Source organism: Lathamus discolor, chromosome 20, assembly GCF_037157495.1.
Source record: "Lathamus discolor isolate bLatDis1 chromosome 20, bLatDis1.hap1, whole genome shotgun sequence".
In the NCBI taxonomy this organism is placed as follows: Eukaryota; Metazoa; Chordata; class Aves; order Psittaciformes; family Psittacidae; genus Lathamus; species Lathamus discolor.
This window is the reverse complement of record NC_088903.1, coordinates 1,271,292-1,288,011: the sequence shown is the minus strand read 5'-3', so window position 1 is coordinate 1,288,011 and position 16,720 is coordinate 1,271,292. Positions and strand designations below refer to the sequence as shown.

The window sequence follows — 16,720 nt, the reverse complement described above, 5'->3', positions numbered from 1 at the left end:
AGACGTCGGAGCTCGGAGCTGAGCCGTGCCAGCAGCCTGGTGCCTGCCCCTGCTGCCAGCCTGGTGCCTGCCCCTGGTGCCTGCCCCTGCTGCCCCCATGGGGCCGTGCCCCCCGCCCGAGGAGGGCACCGTGGCTGTGGTGGTGCGTGTGTGGCCCCTGGCCCGCAGTGAGCAGGCCCTGCCCCAGGTCGTGCACGTCGTTAACCAGCGCGGCATCGTCCTCACCCCCGCGGGGCCCGGGGCTCCCCCCGGCAGCGCGCTGCCCGCGCGTGGGCCCAAGGGCAAGGGCCTGGACTTTGTCTTTGACCGGGTCTTCGGGGAAGAGGCCACGCAGGAGGAGGTGTTCCAGCACACCACCTCCGAGCTGCTGGACAGCGTCCTCGAGGGCTACAACTGCTCTGGTGAGAGCTGCCGAATGGCTTGGAGCCTTTGGGAGCTCCTGCCCCGTCTGTTGGGAGAGCTGTGGGTTTAGTTTGGGGGCCCGCAGGCAGGTGGTGGGGGGAGGCACAAGAGCAGTGCAAAACCTGCAGCCTTCAACTGGTCGGTGGCATCCCTTAGTGATGGCAAGTGTGGTCAGGATGTGATGTGGTTTGTGGGAGAGCCCCGGCTGGGCTGGGGAAGGCGAACCAGAATGGTGTGTAGCTTAACACAGAGGAGTGGGAAGCCTTGCGCTTGTGATGGGATAACCCAGGAGCTGGGTGCAGGCTGGGATCTGTGTGACTGGGAGGGACCTGTTGGTTGTGGTGGGCACTGACCTGAAGGGGAGTAAGCAGAGCACTGTGGCAGGAGTGAAGGTAGGTTGGATGTGGGGCTGCATCCACAGGGGATGCTGAGTTTCGGAGGGGGATCTGGGGTGAAGCAGCCACTTCTTGGGGAGCTCTGGGGGTTGCTGTGCCCCTCCTGAGCATCCCCCAGGCTGGCAGCTCCATGAAGCTGGGCCTGAAAGCTCCTCTCATGGTGCTGCAGCCCCTGTGCCGTTTGCAGGCCGTCAGCCGACGGTGCCTTAATGAGCCCATCACTTGTGTAAGGCAGGCACCGAGCAGGTGACACCACGCTCCCGTCTCCTCGTGTGCCGAGCGGGGCCCTGGCGCTGCAGGATGCTATTCCTGGCTCCCCGTGTGCTCGGCGAGGCGCTGAAGCCTGCCTCTGTCACCGTGCCCACCTGGCAGGCACGTCTCGTGTCTCTATCTGCATAAAAGAGCTCCAGGATCCTCAAGGAGAGAGTTGCGAGGCACCGAGTGCTGCTAACAGGGAGAAGGGCTGAGGCTCTCTAGATCAGTGTGTCCTGCTCTGATGGTGATGCTTTAAAGAGGGTGTTGAAAGGCTGGGGTGGAAAAATGAGATGAATTACGAGGGCTGGATGGAGAAACCCATTCTGGTGAGAGATGGGGGAATGGGGCTGCTTGGTTTATTAAAGGGAAGAGTTTGGAGGCGACTGCAGCATCCAAGCGGTGATGGTTTGGGGACCCATTCTGCTTCTGCTAAATGGGAGAGGCTGAACTGAGGAAATGACCTGCACTGAAGGCTCCTGCCGGTAGTGCAGAGGGTAATGGGCTTTGCCTCGTCTCTGGGAGCCTGTGAGCGAGCCCTGCTGCAGGGGTTGCTGCGGGAAGATCTCCACATCTCCTCTGCAGCAAGGAGCGGACGTTCTGCTGCTCCCAGTCAGGCTTTCACCCATCCGCCCTTTCTCCTCTCAGTGTTTGCCTATGGCGCGACCGGAGCAGGGAAAACCCACACCATGCTGGGCTCGGAGCACAGCCCTGGCATCATGTACTTCACCATGGTGGAGCTGTACAGGAGGATGGAGGCCAGAAAGCAGGAGAAGAGCTGTGAGGTCCTAGTCTCCTACCAGGAGGTGCATTGTGGCTGCCGCAACTGGGTCACTGTCACTAAGATTCGGGGTTGATGCAGACCCTGTAGTGCCACGTTCAGGGTACCCAGTGTCCCCAGGGCAGCCCTAGAGCCCAGCTGGAAGCATGCTCAGCCTGCCAGTTCAATGAACTGGTGTTCCTGGTTTCTCCTGTCTGGAATCGGGGCATTTTCTCCTCCTTGCCACGGTGCACGTAGCAATGAGGGGTTCCTGGCTGGAAAGGCTTTAGAGGAGCTGTGGCCAAGTGCGTTGCTCTGAAAGCCCTCCTGAGCTGTCCCCTAGGGCACCATCAGCGGCTCTGGGTGCAGTGACGTCCTGGAGGGGGTGTTGGGAGTGGGACACGAGGTCATGTGTGACCCTGGGCTACAGAGCTCCTCTCCCTGCTCACCACTGGGGAGCCAAACCTCGGCCTTACAGTGAGTTCCCTGCTTCAGGTGTACAACGAACAGATCTATGACCTGCTGGAGCCCAAGGGACCGCCAGCCATCCGGGAGGATCCTGAGCGAGGAGCTGTGGTTCAGGGCCTCTCCTTCCACCAGGTAGGTATTAAAATGGGCACACCAGGTATAAAAACGGGCAGTGCTGCACCCCACCAGCTCTGAAAGCAGACGTGTGCTGGAGATGGGGGTGTCTGAAGATAGGGGGGTGCCACCTGCACAGCTCCTGGCTGGCAGCAAACATGAGCCTGAGCTGAAACGAGGCCCACGGTGCTGCAGGATGCCGGAGTTGTGGGTGCTCTGGGCCGGGTTGTGTCTGTGCCTGCAGATGGGGCACACTGGTATCATCCCTCTCCCTGTTCTCTCCCAGCCTGCCTCAGCAGAGCAGCTTCTGGAGATGTTGGCCAATGGCAACAGAAACCGGACGCAGCATCCCACTGATGCCAACGCTGTCTCCTCCCACTCGCATGCCATCTTCCAGGTGAGGGCTGGTGGCTGCAGTGTCACAGGGGTTTGTGCTTAAAAAGAGACGAGGAAGCAAGGCCATGCCAGGCCTGGGGTTCCTGCCCCTGCTCCTCATGTGCCATGGGGTAAAGCAGAGTGGTTGTAGCCCTGCAAACAGAGGTATGGGTCTGAGCAGGGCCCTGGCCATGCTGCTGCAGAACGGGAGGTACTGGTCATGCTGGTGGCCACGCCTCCCAGGCAGCTCCACGCTCTCAGCTTGGTGTTCTGTCTCTTGGGGCTGAAACTTCACTGTGTGCTTTTCACTCTTGTTGACTCAAGGTGTGGGAGCTGTCCCTGAAACCTGAGCCATAGCAAAGGGTGCCTGGAGCAGGCTGTCTCCTCCATGGTGTCTTCCTTGGCACTGAGCTGGGAATTGCCCTCCCGCAGGGGCTCTGTGAATTGGCTCCCCAGTTTCTTGGTGCTCTCCTGTGCAAACCTGCCAGTTGGTTTCAGTTGCAGCCGGGCCCTCTCCTGAATGAGCAGGGCGGTCACGGCTGCGTGCGCAGACGGAGGGCTCTGACTGCAGTTTCAGTCTAAACCTGGTGTCTCTCCCGTGGCTGCTTCCAGGGGGAAGTCCAGGTGTCTGGATGCTTTTCCAGCTGGCATCCCAGCTGGGTTTGTTGGGGGGTGCTGGATTGCTGCCTGCTGTGAATCCATTCGCTGTGCTGGAAATGTGCCCTTCCCGCTGCCAGCTTTGCCTCCTGGCAGGCGAGCCACAGTCGGGTGAGGATGCAGGACCTGTTAGTGGGCTCCAGCACTTCCATGGCATCTCCAGTCTGTGCAGGCGTTGTTCCTTGGGGGCTGAGTGTGTTTGAAGGCTGTGGGGAAAGTATTTGCATTCTCCAGGGAGACCTTCCGGGATGCAGAAGAGGAAGGATGCTGCCAGATGAGTCTTGGTGGCTGTGTCCCTCCTCGCCCTTACCAGCTGGGATCTGGGCTCAGCACTGAAAGCCCTGGCTGATGCCTGCAAGGGGGCACAGAAAGCCCCTTCTTTTGAGGGCTTGTAGCCCCCCCACTGGTGCTTTGAGTCTGACAAAATCCACTGGTGCTGGGGCTGTGGGTGGTGTTTTGCCCTTTGGAGACCCAGCCGGCTCTGCCCTGCTTGTGCACCACGCATAGGAGATGCTGATTATTTTCCACAGCTCTGTCACTTCCTGCAGGACCCCTTCCATGGTTTTGCTGTTTGTCCCCTCACTGAGGTTTTGGCTTCTCTTCTTGGCGTGTCAGGCTCCTCTCTGCCCCACAGCCCACACGATCCACTTGGCCATCCTGTTCTAAACATCAGCCTCTTGCCCTGCTGTTGAGCCGCCTCCAGCCACGGCCCCCATGAGCCTTGTGGAGCTGCGGCCTCACCCATGTCTGTCCTCACAGATCCATGTGAAGCAGCACGACTGCACTGGCAGCCTCAGTCGGGGTCTGAAGGTGGCCAAGATGAGCCTGATCGACCTGGCAGGCTCAGAGCGGGCGTCGGTCGCCAACACCGGGGGAGAGCGGCTGCGGGAGGGGGCCAACATCAACCGCTTGCTGCTGGCCCTCATCAACGTCATCAACGCCTTGGCTGATGCGAAGGTAACGCTGTTCCCCACATGGCCCTGCTGGGCTCTGGCTCCCTGGGCTGGCTGAATGTGAGCCGTGTCCTCAAGTGTCAGTGCTGCTGGTGCTGGGGGTGAGCGCAGCCATCCCCTTGTGCCTCAGGGTTAGGAGCTGAGTGCCCAAGGGCCAAGAGCTGAGCAGGTCCTGGATCTCTTGCTACAGAGCAAGCAAAGCCACATCCCGTACCGGGACAGCAAGCTGACGCGCCTGCTGAAGGACTGCCTGGGTGGCAACTGCCGCAGCGTCATGGTGGCGGCGGTGAGCGCCTCTGTGCTGGCCTATGAGGACACCTACAACACACTCAAGTATGCCAGCAGGGCCAAGGAGATCAAGCTGTCAGTGAGGAGCTGGTGGTGGTGGTGGTGATGCGTTGTGTGTTTGGGAGCTGCTGATGGATGGGAGGGAGTCTGCTGCGTGCTGGGGGAGATCAGTGGGAGCCTCCCTTACCCAGCGTGAGTTTTCCAGCCCTGGGGTGCTGCTCTGGGCAGAAAGCAGCTGATGGAGCTGCAGACAGTGTGTGCCTAGGCTTCTGCTAAAGCTCCCCGGCCCAGAGCCTAGAAAGGCTTGTGACTGTGGCAGTAGGTCCCTGAGTGCAGGTTGTGTCTGCTGCAGGCAGCCCGGGGCTCCATGGGGACCCTGCATCCTGGAGGAGGCTGAGGAGCTGCCCTGCTCCGGTGTCAGGAGAGGGTGTGTGCTGCCCCAGTGCTTCTTTAACCTCTGTCTCGTCCCTGTCTCTGCAGCTGAAGAGCAGCACGCGCAGCTCTGCCTCCCACGTCTGTGGATATGTGGAGATGTGTGAGCAGCTGAAAGGGGAGGTGAGATGCTGGTGGGGAGGGCAGGGCTCTGCCTTCAGCTATGGTCTGTTTGGGATGCAAACCTCTGAGCTCCAGGGGTCATAAAACCATCTGAGCAAACAGAGGATCCTTCCTTGCAGGTGGCAAGGCAAAGCTTCGTGCTTATGAGGATGCTGCCCGAGAGGCAGAGAAGCAGGCAGCAGGGCCCCAGGCTCCCTCCAGCGTGAGCCCAGTGGAGCTGCCCAGGTGAGGCTGGGGGGAAAAGAAGCAAGAGAGCTTTTGTGTGTGACCTCCTGGTGTCCCCTGTGTCAAGGAGCCTGCAGGGTTTTAGTGCTGGTAAGAGCCTAGTGCCTGTCAGAAAGCAGAGGAGCCGCTGGTGTGCAGCATCATCTCGACTGTGGTCGGGTTTGGTTCTGAACCTGCTGGAGCAGAGCACGCAAGCACCAAGGGACGCTGGGTTGCAAAGGCCCAGTCTTGTGTTTGATCCATCCCAAGACTTGTCATGCAAAATGGTGCTTCACCAGAGGATCTTCTCTGGCTCAGTGCCGGCTTCTCTGGCTTCTGTAGGTTGGAGGAAGCTGTCCCAAAGACATGCTTGGCCCTCGATGATGAGGGGGAGAATGATGGAGAGCAGCAGGAGCTGCAGGCTGGTTTGCGTGTTCAGATGCAGCTGGAATTGGAGGGAGAGGTGAGAGGAGGGATGGGCAGCACAGGAGGGTTTGGCGTGATGAGCAGGGCCCAGAAGAAGCTGGGGCTCTCACGGGATGCACTGGGCCTGCTGGGCGGTGGCAGGAGCTCGGCGGGTCCATGTGTCCTGGCTCAGCACGTGCTGGGCTGTGGTTTGCTAGCGAAACCCCTTAACTTCCCAGGGAACAAGCATCTTGGGGACCAAACTCAGCTCAAATGTGGGCTACCCTGGGCTGGATGGGTAAGGAATGTTGGGTGATTGCTCCAGGCTCCAGAGGCAATGCCTGCCAGCAGACCCAGAGCATCCCTTCGGGCAGATCTGCGGCTGGGACTGAAGCAGCCAAGGCTTGGTGGAAGCAGTAAACTGCAGGGGCTGTCCGGCCACTGCACAGAGAAGTGAGTGTCCTCCTGCCCTCCCTGTGTCCTCTTGGTTGCCTGGGGAAGGTGGACTGTCCACCCTGCTGTTGCATGTAACCATCCTGGGGATGGTCTAGATGAAGGTGGGCCCACATCTTTGCTTTCAGATGACTGCCTGCCCTGTACAAGAAGGGATTTGGCTCCTGGGATCTAATCCCATGGAATAATCTCTGCTGGAAATGCCAGCTGCGAAGGTTTCCAGGCACAGCAACTGCTGGAGCCTTAAGTGTGTGTTGTTGGTTCTGAAACTGCCTCTGAAGTCTTTGCTGCAGCCTTGGCTCCCCCGGGTCCTGCCCTGGCAGGGCTCCCCCAGCACCATCTGCTCATGGCTCTGCCCGAGCATCTTGGCAGAATGAACCTCTTTAGAAAGGTCTCCTGGGGGAAGCCGCCCTTGGTGTGGGCCTGGATCTGTCTCCAGCCGAGCTATTGAGTGCCTGAAGGGCAGCAAAAAGTCTGTAGGTGCCGGCTGGTCCCTTGTAAGCAGGCGCTGAGCGCACAGCTCGCTCTTCTCCAGCAAGTGATTGTCATTTGGGCACCTCGCAGCTTCCATTGGCTTCTCTTCCCCCAGAGCTCTGCTAATGGGCCCTGCCCCACCTGAGCTGGTGTCTCGGAGGTGATGCTGGTGGTGCTGAGCCTCTGTTCCTGGTGACACTGGCTCAAGTCTCCTGCTCACTGGTTCCTGTCTCTGTCCCCAGGCCTGTGGCCTCTGGCCTGAGTGGCATCCGGAAGCTCTGTTCCGTCCTGAAGGCTGCCAACCTCCTCACCCCTGACTTGGTCCTCGTGCTTGAGGAACTGGCCCAGCTGGTCCCTCAGGACACTGGTGGGAGCCCTGAGCAAGCCGGGCCTCTGAGCAGGTCTGCAGAGCTCAGCGAGGCCCCCCCAGCCAAGAGGACGAAGTGGAGCTGTGATGGTGAGGATTTGGATCTGGGACAGTCGGTGCTGGCCCCTCTCCTTTGTCTCCGTGGTTCGTTTGCCCAAGTCACCCTGGCTGTGTCCTCGGCCTACGTGTGCCCAGGCCTGAGCTCTTCCTCCTCATCCTCCTTGCGAACACATGGACCCAGCAGCCGAGCTGTGGGCTGCGCAGACCCCATGTTCCTGGGAGAGCTCAGGCATTGCCACAGGCAGTTGCTCTGGGAGCAGGCTGGTGCCTTTGGGCTGCCAGGGGCAGGATTCCTTGTGCTGGCTCTTTTCCTCTGGGTTTAATGTGGTTTGGTGGAAACCCCCGCTGGGAAGTGACTGCCGTGGGGCTTGTTGGGCAGAGTCCAGTGAGCGGTGCTGGAGGAGAGGGGGATGCCCTGAGCTCCGGGCATTCCTGGGAGCTGCAGGCAGAGGGGTGACTGCTTCTTTCCTGCTGCTTTAGATGAGGCATCTGTCACCGTGTGCGGTGCCCCGGTGCTGAGTCCCACCCCGCAGTGCCTGCAGCAGCCTGCTCCGTTCTCCGGCCGTGTGCTCATGGCTTCCAGCCCGATTGAGAGCAGGAAGTCTGGGCTGGGCAGTGCCTCCCCATCAGGACCTCGCCGCAGCGTCAAGAGGCAATTGAAACAGCAGCAGGGATGTGGGAAGGCAGCGGAGATTCCCAGTCCGGAGAGCCCTGGCACTTCCTGGCTTGAAGCAGGAGCTCCAGCATCCCCTGGCTCCCCGGTGCCACTGGGTTACACCCCCAAATCCTGCCCAGCACCAGTCCCCCAAAGCCGTGTGCCCCCGGCAGTGTCAGCTGCCCAGAACCTGTGCTCCCCGCCTGCCCATGAGCTCAATGTGACCTTTGAGGTCTGCCCGGACAGCAGATCCCCCAGCGCCATCGGGCCCCTTCCCGTCCGCCACTCAGAGTGCTTGGACAGGGAGAAGAGGCAGTGCCAGCAAGCAAAGCAGGAGGGCCCCTTCATGCCTAGGTAAGTGCTGCCCTGGATGGGCTCAGTGTGCGTTTGGGGATCTGCGGCCCTGCAGCCTGGGGGAATCCCCTGGCGCTGACCCTCTTTTCCTTGGCTACAGAGCCCCCATCCCAGCGCTGGCCATGAAGAGCTCCTCTGTGAGAAACTATAAATTAGGATATTGTTTATTAGGATTTATGTTAAGCCCAATGTAAAGGTTAGGCAATAAAAAGTATGAAACTGCTTACTCAAACAGTCACCGGACACAGTTTACATAGACTAACAGTCGCCAACCGCAATCGCTTATCGCTTATGCAAACATAGTAGATGTTGCCTAAAGATAGCTGTAAGATGTTCCATGTGAGAAACTATAGACTAGTGTATTGTTTATTAAGATATATGTTAAGCCAAATGTAAAGGAACTGACAGAGATAAAACACAGCTGGCCAAGATAAGATAGCCGCAAGATGTCCCAGGAACTGGCAGAGATAAGACTAACAACTCCCTGCAAAGACATATGGATGAAGGATCAAAGGAGGAAAACTTCTCACCTTGGTCTCATCGATCACCAGGAGGCAGGAAACTACCCCCTAACAACAACTGAAGCATGCGCAGAGTACTTGCACTATTTCATGAACAAAGAAGTAAAGATGTATAAAAAGGGGCTGTTTGAAATATTTAACACGGCAGTTGGCGGAGCGCAGACTCCCCTGTCGTCCAGCGCTGTCTTTGCTCATATTCTACTTGCTATAATTAATAAAATTTCAATTGGATTATGATCCGTTGTGGTCTCAATTTATAACAATTTCTGGTGCCGTGACTCGGATAAGGAACGGTGGGCTTTGGTCCTCCGGGGAGGCGCCCCGCGACATTTCGCGGCCCCGCGACCAACAGCTTACCTCATCCTTACCGACGAACCTAAATGCTAGAATATGAGCAAAGAAGGAACCGGTAAAATCCCATAAAAATTCTGTGCACGGGAGTCCGGACGAAGACGCAGGACGCGTAAGTATATTGCGAAACTTTCCGCAGAGCGAAATAGTTCGCGGCGGAGGACTGCAGAGTGAAATTGTTCACGGCAGAGATTGTTCGCGGGTTTACCGTTCGGGCGGGATTGGGTTTCCTGGAATATAACGAATGAGAGGTTCGATATACTGAACCAAGCGAGTGTGGACCCTTAAGTACTGCGGTTCCCATCTCCCGCGAGGGACTGGGCCAGGAACAAGGGGGAGCGAGTGAGTGTGTGTTCGGAGATATTCCAGAAGATGGGGGCGAAGGGCAGCAAGCCTTCGACTCCCATGGGATGGGTACCCATTGTACCTAAGAATACCCCTCTGGCATATATCTTAGACAATTGGAGATGTCTCCCTGGAACCTTAGGGGAAGATAAGCAAAAAATGATAGAATATTGTACTAAGATATGGGGAGGGAAGAAGATTTTTAAAAAATGTTTTTTGGCCAATCTATGGGTCAGAAGAAGATTGGGTAAGACAGCAATTAAACCTCTGGGTTAATAATAAAAAACCCCTTAACCTTGAGGAGAGTCAATATGCGGAAGTGTGGCTAAAAAGACCGGGAGCTAGACTTTACCCGCTGAATGAGATAAAAAAAAAAACAAAAACAAAAACAAAAACAAAAAAAAAAAACCTAAACAAAAGAAAAAGAAGGTATAATATGAAGCGGGGACAGATACTAAATATGTATAGGCGTAAGGGAATAAATGTAAAGGAAAAACGACCCTGGGTGTGCATACTTTGGAGGAACGATCCCCATGCACCTCAGCGCTGAATAAAGCATACCTACTTTACAACTTTAACGAGTTGTGGAGTCAATCCGCGTATCAATTTGGCGAGCCAGCCAGGAGGCCTCTGTTCGGCTGCAGGATCGGGTGAGGAGCGGATATCCTAAGCCCCCCCCCAGGCCGCTTGCCTGGGGGAGCTCCGCTTCTCATCCGCTCACTGCGGGGACAGACAGCGACCTGCGCCGGCTGCGGAGAGGCGGTATGCTTGGAATTTAGGTACTTTGGGGGGCCTGTAGGGCGTACGCGTGGCCCGGGGCTGCTGGTAAGGCGTGCAGAGACGTCTGGCGCACAGCGGAGTTCCCCGTGGCAGGTAGGGCTTGCAAGCTGGGGGGCTCGTCGACCGATAGCGCGGCTGCGAGCGATCCTGGAGGCGGATCGGGCGAGCCCGGGTTTTCGCTGCATCCTAAGTTTTGGGAGCCAGGGCGGACCTGCTAATGACCGTGTAGGAAGCAGGAGAAGGGCAAGCGGAACCATAGCGTGAGTGTGTGGGATCCCATGTGTTTCTGTGTGACTGAGACGTAGCGTAGCTACGAAGCGAGTGTGGAGTCCTAATCCGCGGTTCCGTGTCTCCGCGAGGGGAGCGGCCGGAGACGGACGAAGCGTTTATGTTTTTCTGTCCTGTGTCTTGTCTGTGTATAACCATCAAGCAGCTTAGAAAGCGGGGGAAGGTCCGGCTACCCCTCCCGCAGTGGATAATTTTACGAAATACAAGGGCAAGGGAATTTCCTATATGCCCTGTGAGAGTATGTGCCTTGTAGGAGTGTAACTGTATGGGACGGGTGGCATTTCACGTGGATATTGCCACTCAGGACAGCGGTGGGGCAGATACTGCTCGGGGTGTCTTACAAAACACTGCCAGGTAGAAAATTATAATTACCTAATCGGTGACCAGAAATAAAAGATTACTTTGTGGAGAAAAGCCACAAAATCCTGGCGGACTTCCGAGAAGTTAGAATGAAAAACTGAGAAAGGGTTTATAAAAGGTATCAAAGAAAATTTGAGAAGATGTGGTTACAAAAAAAAAAAAAAAAAAAAAATAAAATGGGAATACAACAATTAATGTCTCTCTTTTTGGGACAATCAACGGGGGATATTAGGAAAACCTTCGTAACCTGACATATGAGTGCATAATAAGTTTTGAACAGTGGAACCTGCTGTGGATACTAGGGCAGTGTAAATTTTGCTGGAACTGAAACTATGTTCTAACGACAGGGGAGTTGATCTGCAGAACCCAGAGATACTATCTTACTGAATCCCCTGAGAATATCATAAAACTTGTGTGTGGGTGCTCTCATATTTTAAGTGCATTTGCAGAGCACCGGGAAAGAGAAGCTATAGAGATTTGTAAGAGATTGTTTGAAATGGGAGCCGGTCAAAACAAGGGAATTCTGAAGAAAAGCCCATCGGGTTACATTTTGGCACATTGGAAAGAACTGGGAGGTTCTTCTGGGGGCTCGGTAAACAAGAAAACATTGGTAAAATATTGTAATCAATGGTGGCCTTTATAAACTTTGGAAAATCAGGAAAAATGGCCTAAAAATGGAACTCTGAATTTTAATGCATTTTTTTTACAATTTATGTTGGTTTTGAGGTGGCCAAGAAAATGCAATGAAGTAATGTATGCAGATATGTTTCACTTTAAGAAAGCACCTGGAGTGGCAGACAGAATGTGAAATTAATATAACTCTGCCAGATCCCTAATTTTGGTTTTGGAAAAGGACAAGGAAAAACAGAAAGCTAAGATGGAGAGATGTTGTTCAGCCTGTGATATTGGGACAGTCATCAAGAAAATTATATATCACAGGTACCTCCGAGAGGAGCACCCTCTGCCTCTGTCCTATCAGGTATTGATAAGGAGGAGGAAATTGCTGTCACTGGCAACAAGCAGCACATTCACATTCAGGGTTAAGAAGGGGTTAAACCAGAAGTGCTGTTGCAGAGGCGGGCATCTGTAACCCCTGCAGAGCAGGGTGAGCACCTGTGAAAAATAACAAATAAATAAATAAAAAAGGAAAAACCAAAGGGGAAAGGAGGGAAGCTCCCGCAGTTCCTGTGTTTGAGCATGAGATGGGTGCTGGGGCAGGCAGACAGACATGTTGACAGACGGGATTGAACGATTGATGAATAAATGTGGATGGGAGTGAAGGAGGAAGCATGGAGAGTGTATAGGAATTGGAAATAGGTAGAAAAGAAAAAGCTGGGTCGTGCTACAGCCATGGCTGCGCTGGTTGCTTTAAAACTGGTGGAGGACGAATGTCGGACAGAAGTGGGGGAGTGACCTCCTCTTCTGTGGAACCGGATCGGTGTGAGTGCTATGAGGAGTTTGGAAGCTGGGAGTGAGACTACCCTAGTGGGAGTGCCATGGGGTGGCTCGGGTGACTGAATTGGAACTAGGCTGACGGGACCAGGGGAATCTTCCCTAGCAGATCCACTGGTTATAATGGAATTTTTGGTTGATACAGGTGCAATGTATTCAGTTTTAAACAAAGCTTTAATACCTTTGGGGACGATTATATGATGATAAAAGGGGCGACTGGCCAAAGTGAAAAGGCTTATTTTTGTAAACTACTAAAATATCAATTGGGAAAACAATGGGGCATCCATAAGTTTTTGTATATGCCTAACTCCGCAAAAGCTCTTTTGGGGAGAGATTTGTTAGAACACTTGGGAGCAACCATTACTTTCAAAGGAGGCGAGATCACTTTAAAAGTAAAGGACCAACAGTATATAGAGATGTTAAAAGCTTAATTTTGATCACTAATCATGTCGAGGGAGAAGTCAGATTGAAAATATACTGGATCAGGTATTCCCAGGGATATGGGCTACAAACATACCTGGAAGAGCTCTTAAAAGAATACCAGGTACAAACGGGGAACGTGCTGTTACAGTATGTAGATGATCTGCTCATAGCAGGGAATAATAAGGAGGATGTAAGAAAAGAAAGCATTCGATTTCTAAACTTTCCTGCACAAAAGGGCCTACGGGTATCACAAGAAAAGTTACAATTTGTGGAGGAAAAAGTGAAATATTTGGGACATTATTTGTTTAATGGCCAGAAAATAATGGAGCCAGTCGCATTAAAGGCCCAGTGACGAGACCCCACTGGAAAGTAATCAGTACTCCAGGGGACACCAAGATAACCCTGAAAAGATAACGTAATAATAGAAACTTTATTTAATTATTTTGCCGCATTATCTTTTGGTATAAAGTGTGTATTGCTGTTTATATTTGCTATAATTATTTCTCCTCTTTTCTATTATATATGGAAACGTACAAAGTGTGTTGAAGGAAATTGTTAAACTTATGCAACCACACAATAGTGAATATAGAAGATATGCTGATGTAAATAATGTATGTACTCTAGATATACGAATTAGGTGTAATAATTTGAATTGCAATTGTTATCCATTTGTTTGTTTTAGGTGTAAGGTATGTCAGGATAAATGGTGGACACACTATGAATGTGGATGCCCTCCAATAGGAGTTTGCACACAGTGTTGGAAAATCCAAAGAACTCTCACTGAGTGGAAATTAAAACAATTAGAGTCTAAAACAAGAAATTATTTGGGAATCCCATGAGTGGTGGGAGATTTTTGCCAAAGGAATAAACCCTCAATATTATTGTTACCACTCCAATGAACCAGTCCCCTTTATAGCCGAAATTTTGATTATAAAGTGTAGAAGGGAAGTACTAACTGTATCTTGCTTTGCCCCATTAGTTAAGGCTGCAAAGTGGGAAGCCTATGTAAACAGGCAGAAAGCCCGAAACAGCTGTTCTCCTGAAGAATTCCCTTGCTGCCGAGAAGATGGTACACCCCGTGGCTCGAAGCAACCGAGTCGACGGGCGAGGCAGAGGAGGAATAAACTGTGGAGAAAAGAACCAGAACAATGGGATGCAAAACCAGCAATGGCCGAACTTCCCCAGGACTGGTAAAAATCTACTTAAATTGGCAAAATTGACAGACACCCTTTTTTCCTGGTATACCATTAGTTTTGTTATTGATAATAACCCAAGCAAATGGAAACCCGCATGAACCATTAAAGTGGGAATTAATATCCTGAGAAACATCCAAAGTGATAACCACTTTCACTGGGACGGGACAACCTGAATTCCCTGTACAACCTTAATATAGAACTCCGGAAAAGGTTAAATCAACGTAAGAAAGATCGTGAGGCGAGCAGGTCATGGTATGAAAACTGGTTTAATGTCTCACCTTGGCTAACCACTTTGTTGTCTACTCTAGCAGGACCGCTTATCATGTTGATTCTGAGACTTATATTTGGGCCTTGTATATTACGCTATATTTTACACTTTATTAGAGAAGGGTTTGACATAGCTAAACTGCTTATTTTAACTACGAGATCTGGGGTAAAATATAAGAGTGTATCTATTGATGAGGATGAAGATTGTTGTGAATGTGTCATGCCACGTAAAAAAATATACCTGTGATTGTAAGGAATTACCTTGTGAGTGTTATGGTAAATGTTGGGAGTGTGGAAAAAGGTTGGCTTACAATTCTGAAAATGAAAGCAGCATCTAATAAACAATAATAGGATAAAAGAAAAAGGGGGGATTGTGAGAAACTATAAATTAGGATATTGTTTATTAGGATTTATGTTAAGCCCAATGTAAAGGTTAGGCAATAAAAAGTATGAAACTGCTTACTCAAACAGTCACCGGACACAGCTTACATAGACTAACAGTCGCCAACCGCAATCGCTTATCGCTTATGCAAACATAGTAGATGTTGCCTAAAGATAGCTGTAAGATGTTCCATGTGAGAAACTATAGACTAGTGTATTGTTTATTAAGATATATGTTAAGCCAAATGTAAAGGAACTGACAGAGATAAAACACAGCTGGCCAAGATAAGATAGCCGCAAGATGTCCCAGGAACTGGCAGAGATAAGACTAACAACTCCCTGCAAAGACATATGGATGAAGGATCAAAGGAGGAAAACTTCTCACCTTGGTCTCATCGATCACCAGGAGGCAGGAAACTACCCCCTAACAACAACTGAAGCATGCGCAGAGTACTTGCACTATTTCATGAACAAAGAAGTAAAGATGTATAAAAAGGGGCTGTTTGAAATATTTAACACGGCAGTTGGCGGAGCGCAGACTCCCCTGTCGTCCAGCGCTGTCTTTGCTCATATTCTACTTGCTATAATTAATAAAATTTCAATTGCATTATGATCCGTTGTGGTCTCAATTTATAACATCCTCCATCCCCAAAGCACCTGCGCTGAAGCGGAGGCGAGTGGAGAGGTGAGACAGGCACCAGCCCCCTGTGCCCCTCAGTGCTCCGTGCAGGCAGCTCCTGCCTCTGCTCCCCGCTGGGGCTCGAGCCCCCATCCTTGCCTGTGTCTGTGCCACCTCCCCTGTGCCAGCTGGGGATGAGGGGGGCCTCTGCCCTGAGCCCTGCGGGTTTGAAATGGTCCCTTTCTCTTTGCCAGCGTCGCCCTGCCCTGCCCGGGGGGGCTCCAGAGCTGCACTGCCCAACTGCAGCGCAGCAGCAAGAGCTGTGTGCAGCCCTCCCGCATCCCAGGTGAGCCCTGTGCTCCTCCGCACCCAGGCAGGCACCCAGGGAAGCCCTTTCCCTGCAGCGTGATGGGCGCTGGGAGTGCTCCCTGCCTCGGCGAGCTGCTGCTGTGCCAGCCCCGTTCTAGTCTGGGGGGGCAAACACCTGGGAATGGGATGTTTGGTGCTGCTGGAAGAGGCCGTTTGGGGTTTGCTGTTCCTGGCTGCAGCCACAGCCTTGGGAAGGGCCCTTGGAGAGGGGTGGGAAGGAGGAGGCTTGGATCCTCCTCAGGAGGGGCTCTGGGTTTGCTGCTGTTGCCCAGGAGCTGCCTCATCTGTTTCTCTGCTCTTGTCTTCCTCAGAGCCTCGCTGGGGGAACAGCACCCGGAAAGGCAGCAGGAGGAGACCCAAGGAACTGTCCCCAACCCCTTGCGCCCGCCCCCAGCCAATGAAGCTCTTGCGCTGACGGCTCCCGGATGCCTCCCCGTGTCCCTAACCCAGTTACCAGATTTCTTCCTTCCTCTGCGTCCTCCTTGCAGCCCCACAGCGCTCCCCTTAAGTGTTTCTTCTGCTCACAGTCACCCCCAAGTCCCTGCCCTGTCCCCATTCCCTGTCCCCATTCCCTGTCCCCCATTCCTTGTCCTCATTCCCTGTCCCCATTCCCTGTCCCCCATTCCCAGCCCAGCCCTGGATGTGTTTTGCTGCAGATGATTTATTGTCGTTCATAAATAGTTTGGTTCAAAGCAGAGGGCTGAGCAGAGACATCGGCTGCTTCTTCTTGCCCCCCTCCTGGGGGGAGCTGGGTTTGGGCCTGGCAAAGGCCCTTGCTCCTGGGGCTGAGCTCCATCGTGGCTTCCCCGCTCATGCAGGGGTTCCTGCGGGTGCCTTCTGCCCCTTTGCTGTGCTGGGGGCGTCCAGCCTGGGCCGTGTCCTGGAGTGCAGGCCCAGCCCCTGCTGCTTTGGGTGCTTCGGTGCTGTTCCCCCCTTGCTAAAACCCTGCTGCTGCCGCCCTGCTCTCTGTGTCCCCCTTGCTCCGGCTGCTTGCAAAGCCCCAGGCCTGGGGCAGAGAGCTCTGAGCATCCCTACCCTGGGACCGCACTTGTCCCTTGCACCCCCTGACCCCCTTTGCTGCCTTGCCAAGGCACATGTGGGCTCTGGCACACGTGGGCACTGGCACACATCTGGCTGCCTGCACCAGCTCCTCGTAGCCACCCTCCAAGATGGGCAA

The 16,720-nt window shown here is 53.5% G+C and overlaps 1 protein-coding gene across 1 annotated transcript; it reads left to right on the top strand.

Annotated features, from left to right (window-relative positions):
* Positions 1 to 97: 97 nt before the first annotated feature.
* On the top strand, positions 98 to 16,113 carry LOC136024006 (kinesin-like protein KIF18B). Its single transcript, XM_065699060.1, has 16 exons — positions 98 to 401; positions 1,698 to 1,855; positions 2,305 to 2,409; positions 2,678 to 2,788; positions 4,183 to 4,380; positions 4,567 to 4,743; positions 5,145 to 5,226; positions 5,339 to 5,444; positions 5,766 to 5,886; positions 6,154 to 6,281; positions 6,998 to 7,212; positions 7,663 to 8,191; positions 8,292 to 8,322; positions 15,194 to 15,240; positions 15,429 to 15,520; positions 15,855 to 16,113. The coding sequence occupies exons 1-16, from the start codon at positions 98 to 100 to the stop codon at positions 15,956 to 15,958; spliced, it is 2,508 nt and encodes an 835-aa protein (XP_065555132.1). The 3' UTR covers positions 15,959 to 16,113.
* The last annotated feature ends 607 nt before the right edge of the window (positions 16,114 to 16,720 follow it).

What these genes read in the sequence shown, in the direction of transcription:
- LOC136024006 (XM_065699060.1), top strand. Translation starts at nt 98, where the DNA reads ATGGGGCCGTGCCCCCCGCCCGAGGAGGGCACCGTGGCTGTGGTGGTG. An exon ending in ACTCGCATGCCATCTTCCAG is followed by an intron (nt 2,789 to 4,182) that starts GTGAGGGCTGGT and finishes CTGTCCTCACAG; the next exon opens with ATCCATGTGAAGCAGCACGA. An exon ending in GCAGCCCTCCCGCATCCCAG is followed by an intron (nt 15,521 to 15,854) that starts GTGAGCCCTGTG and finishes TGTCTTCCTCAG; the next exon opens with AGCCTCGCTGGGGGAACAGC.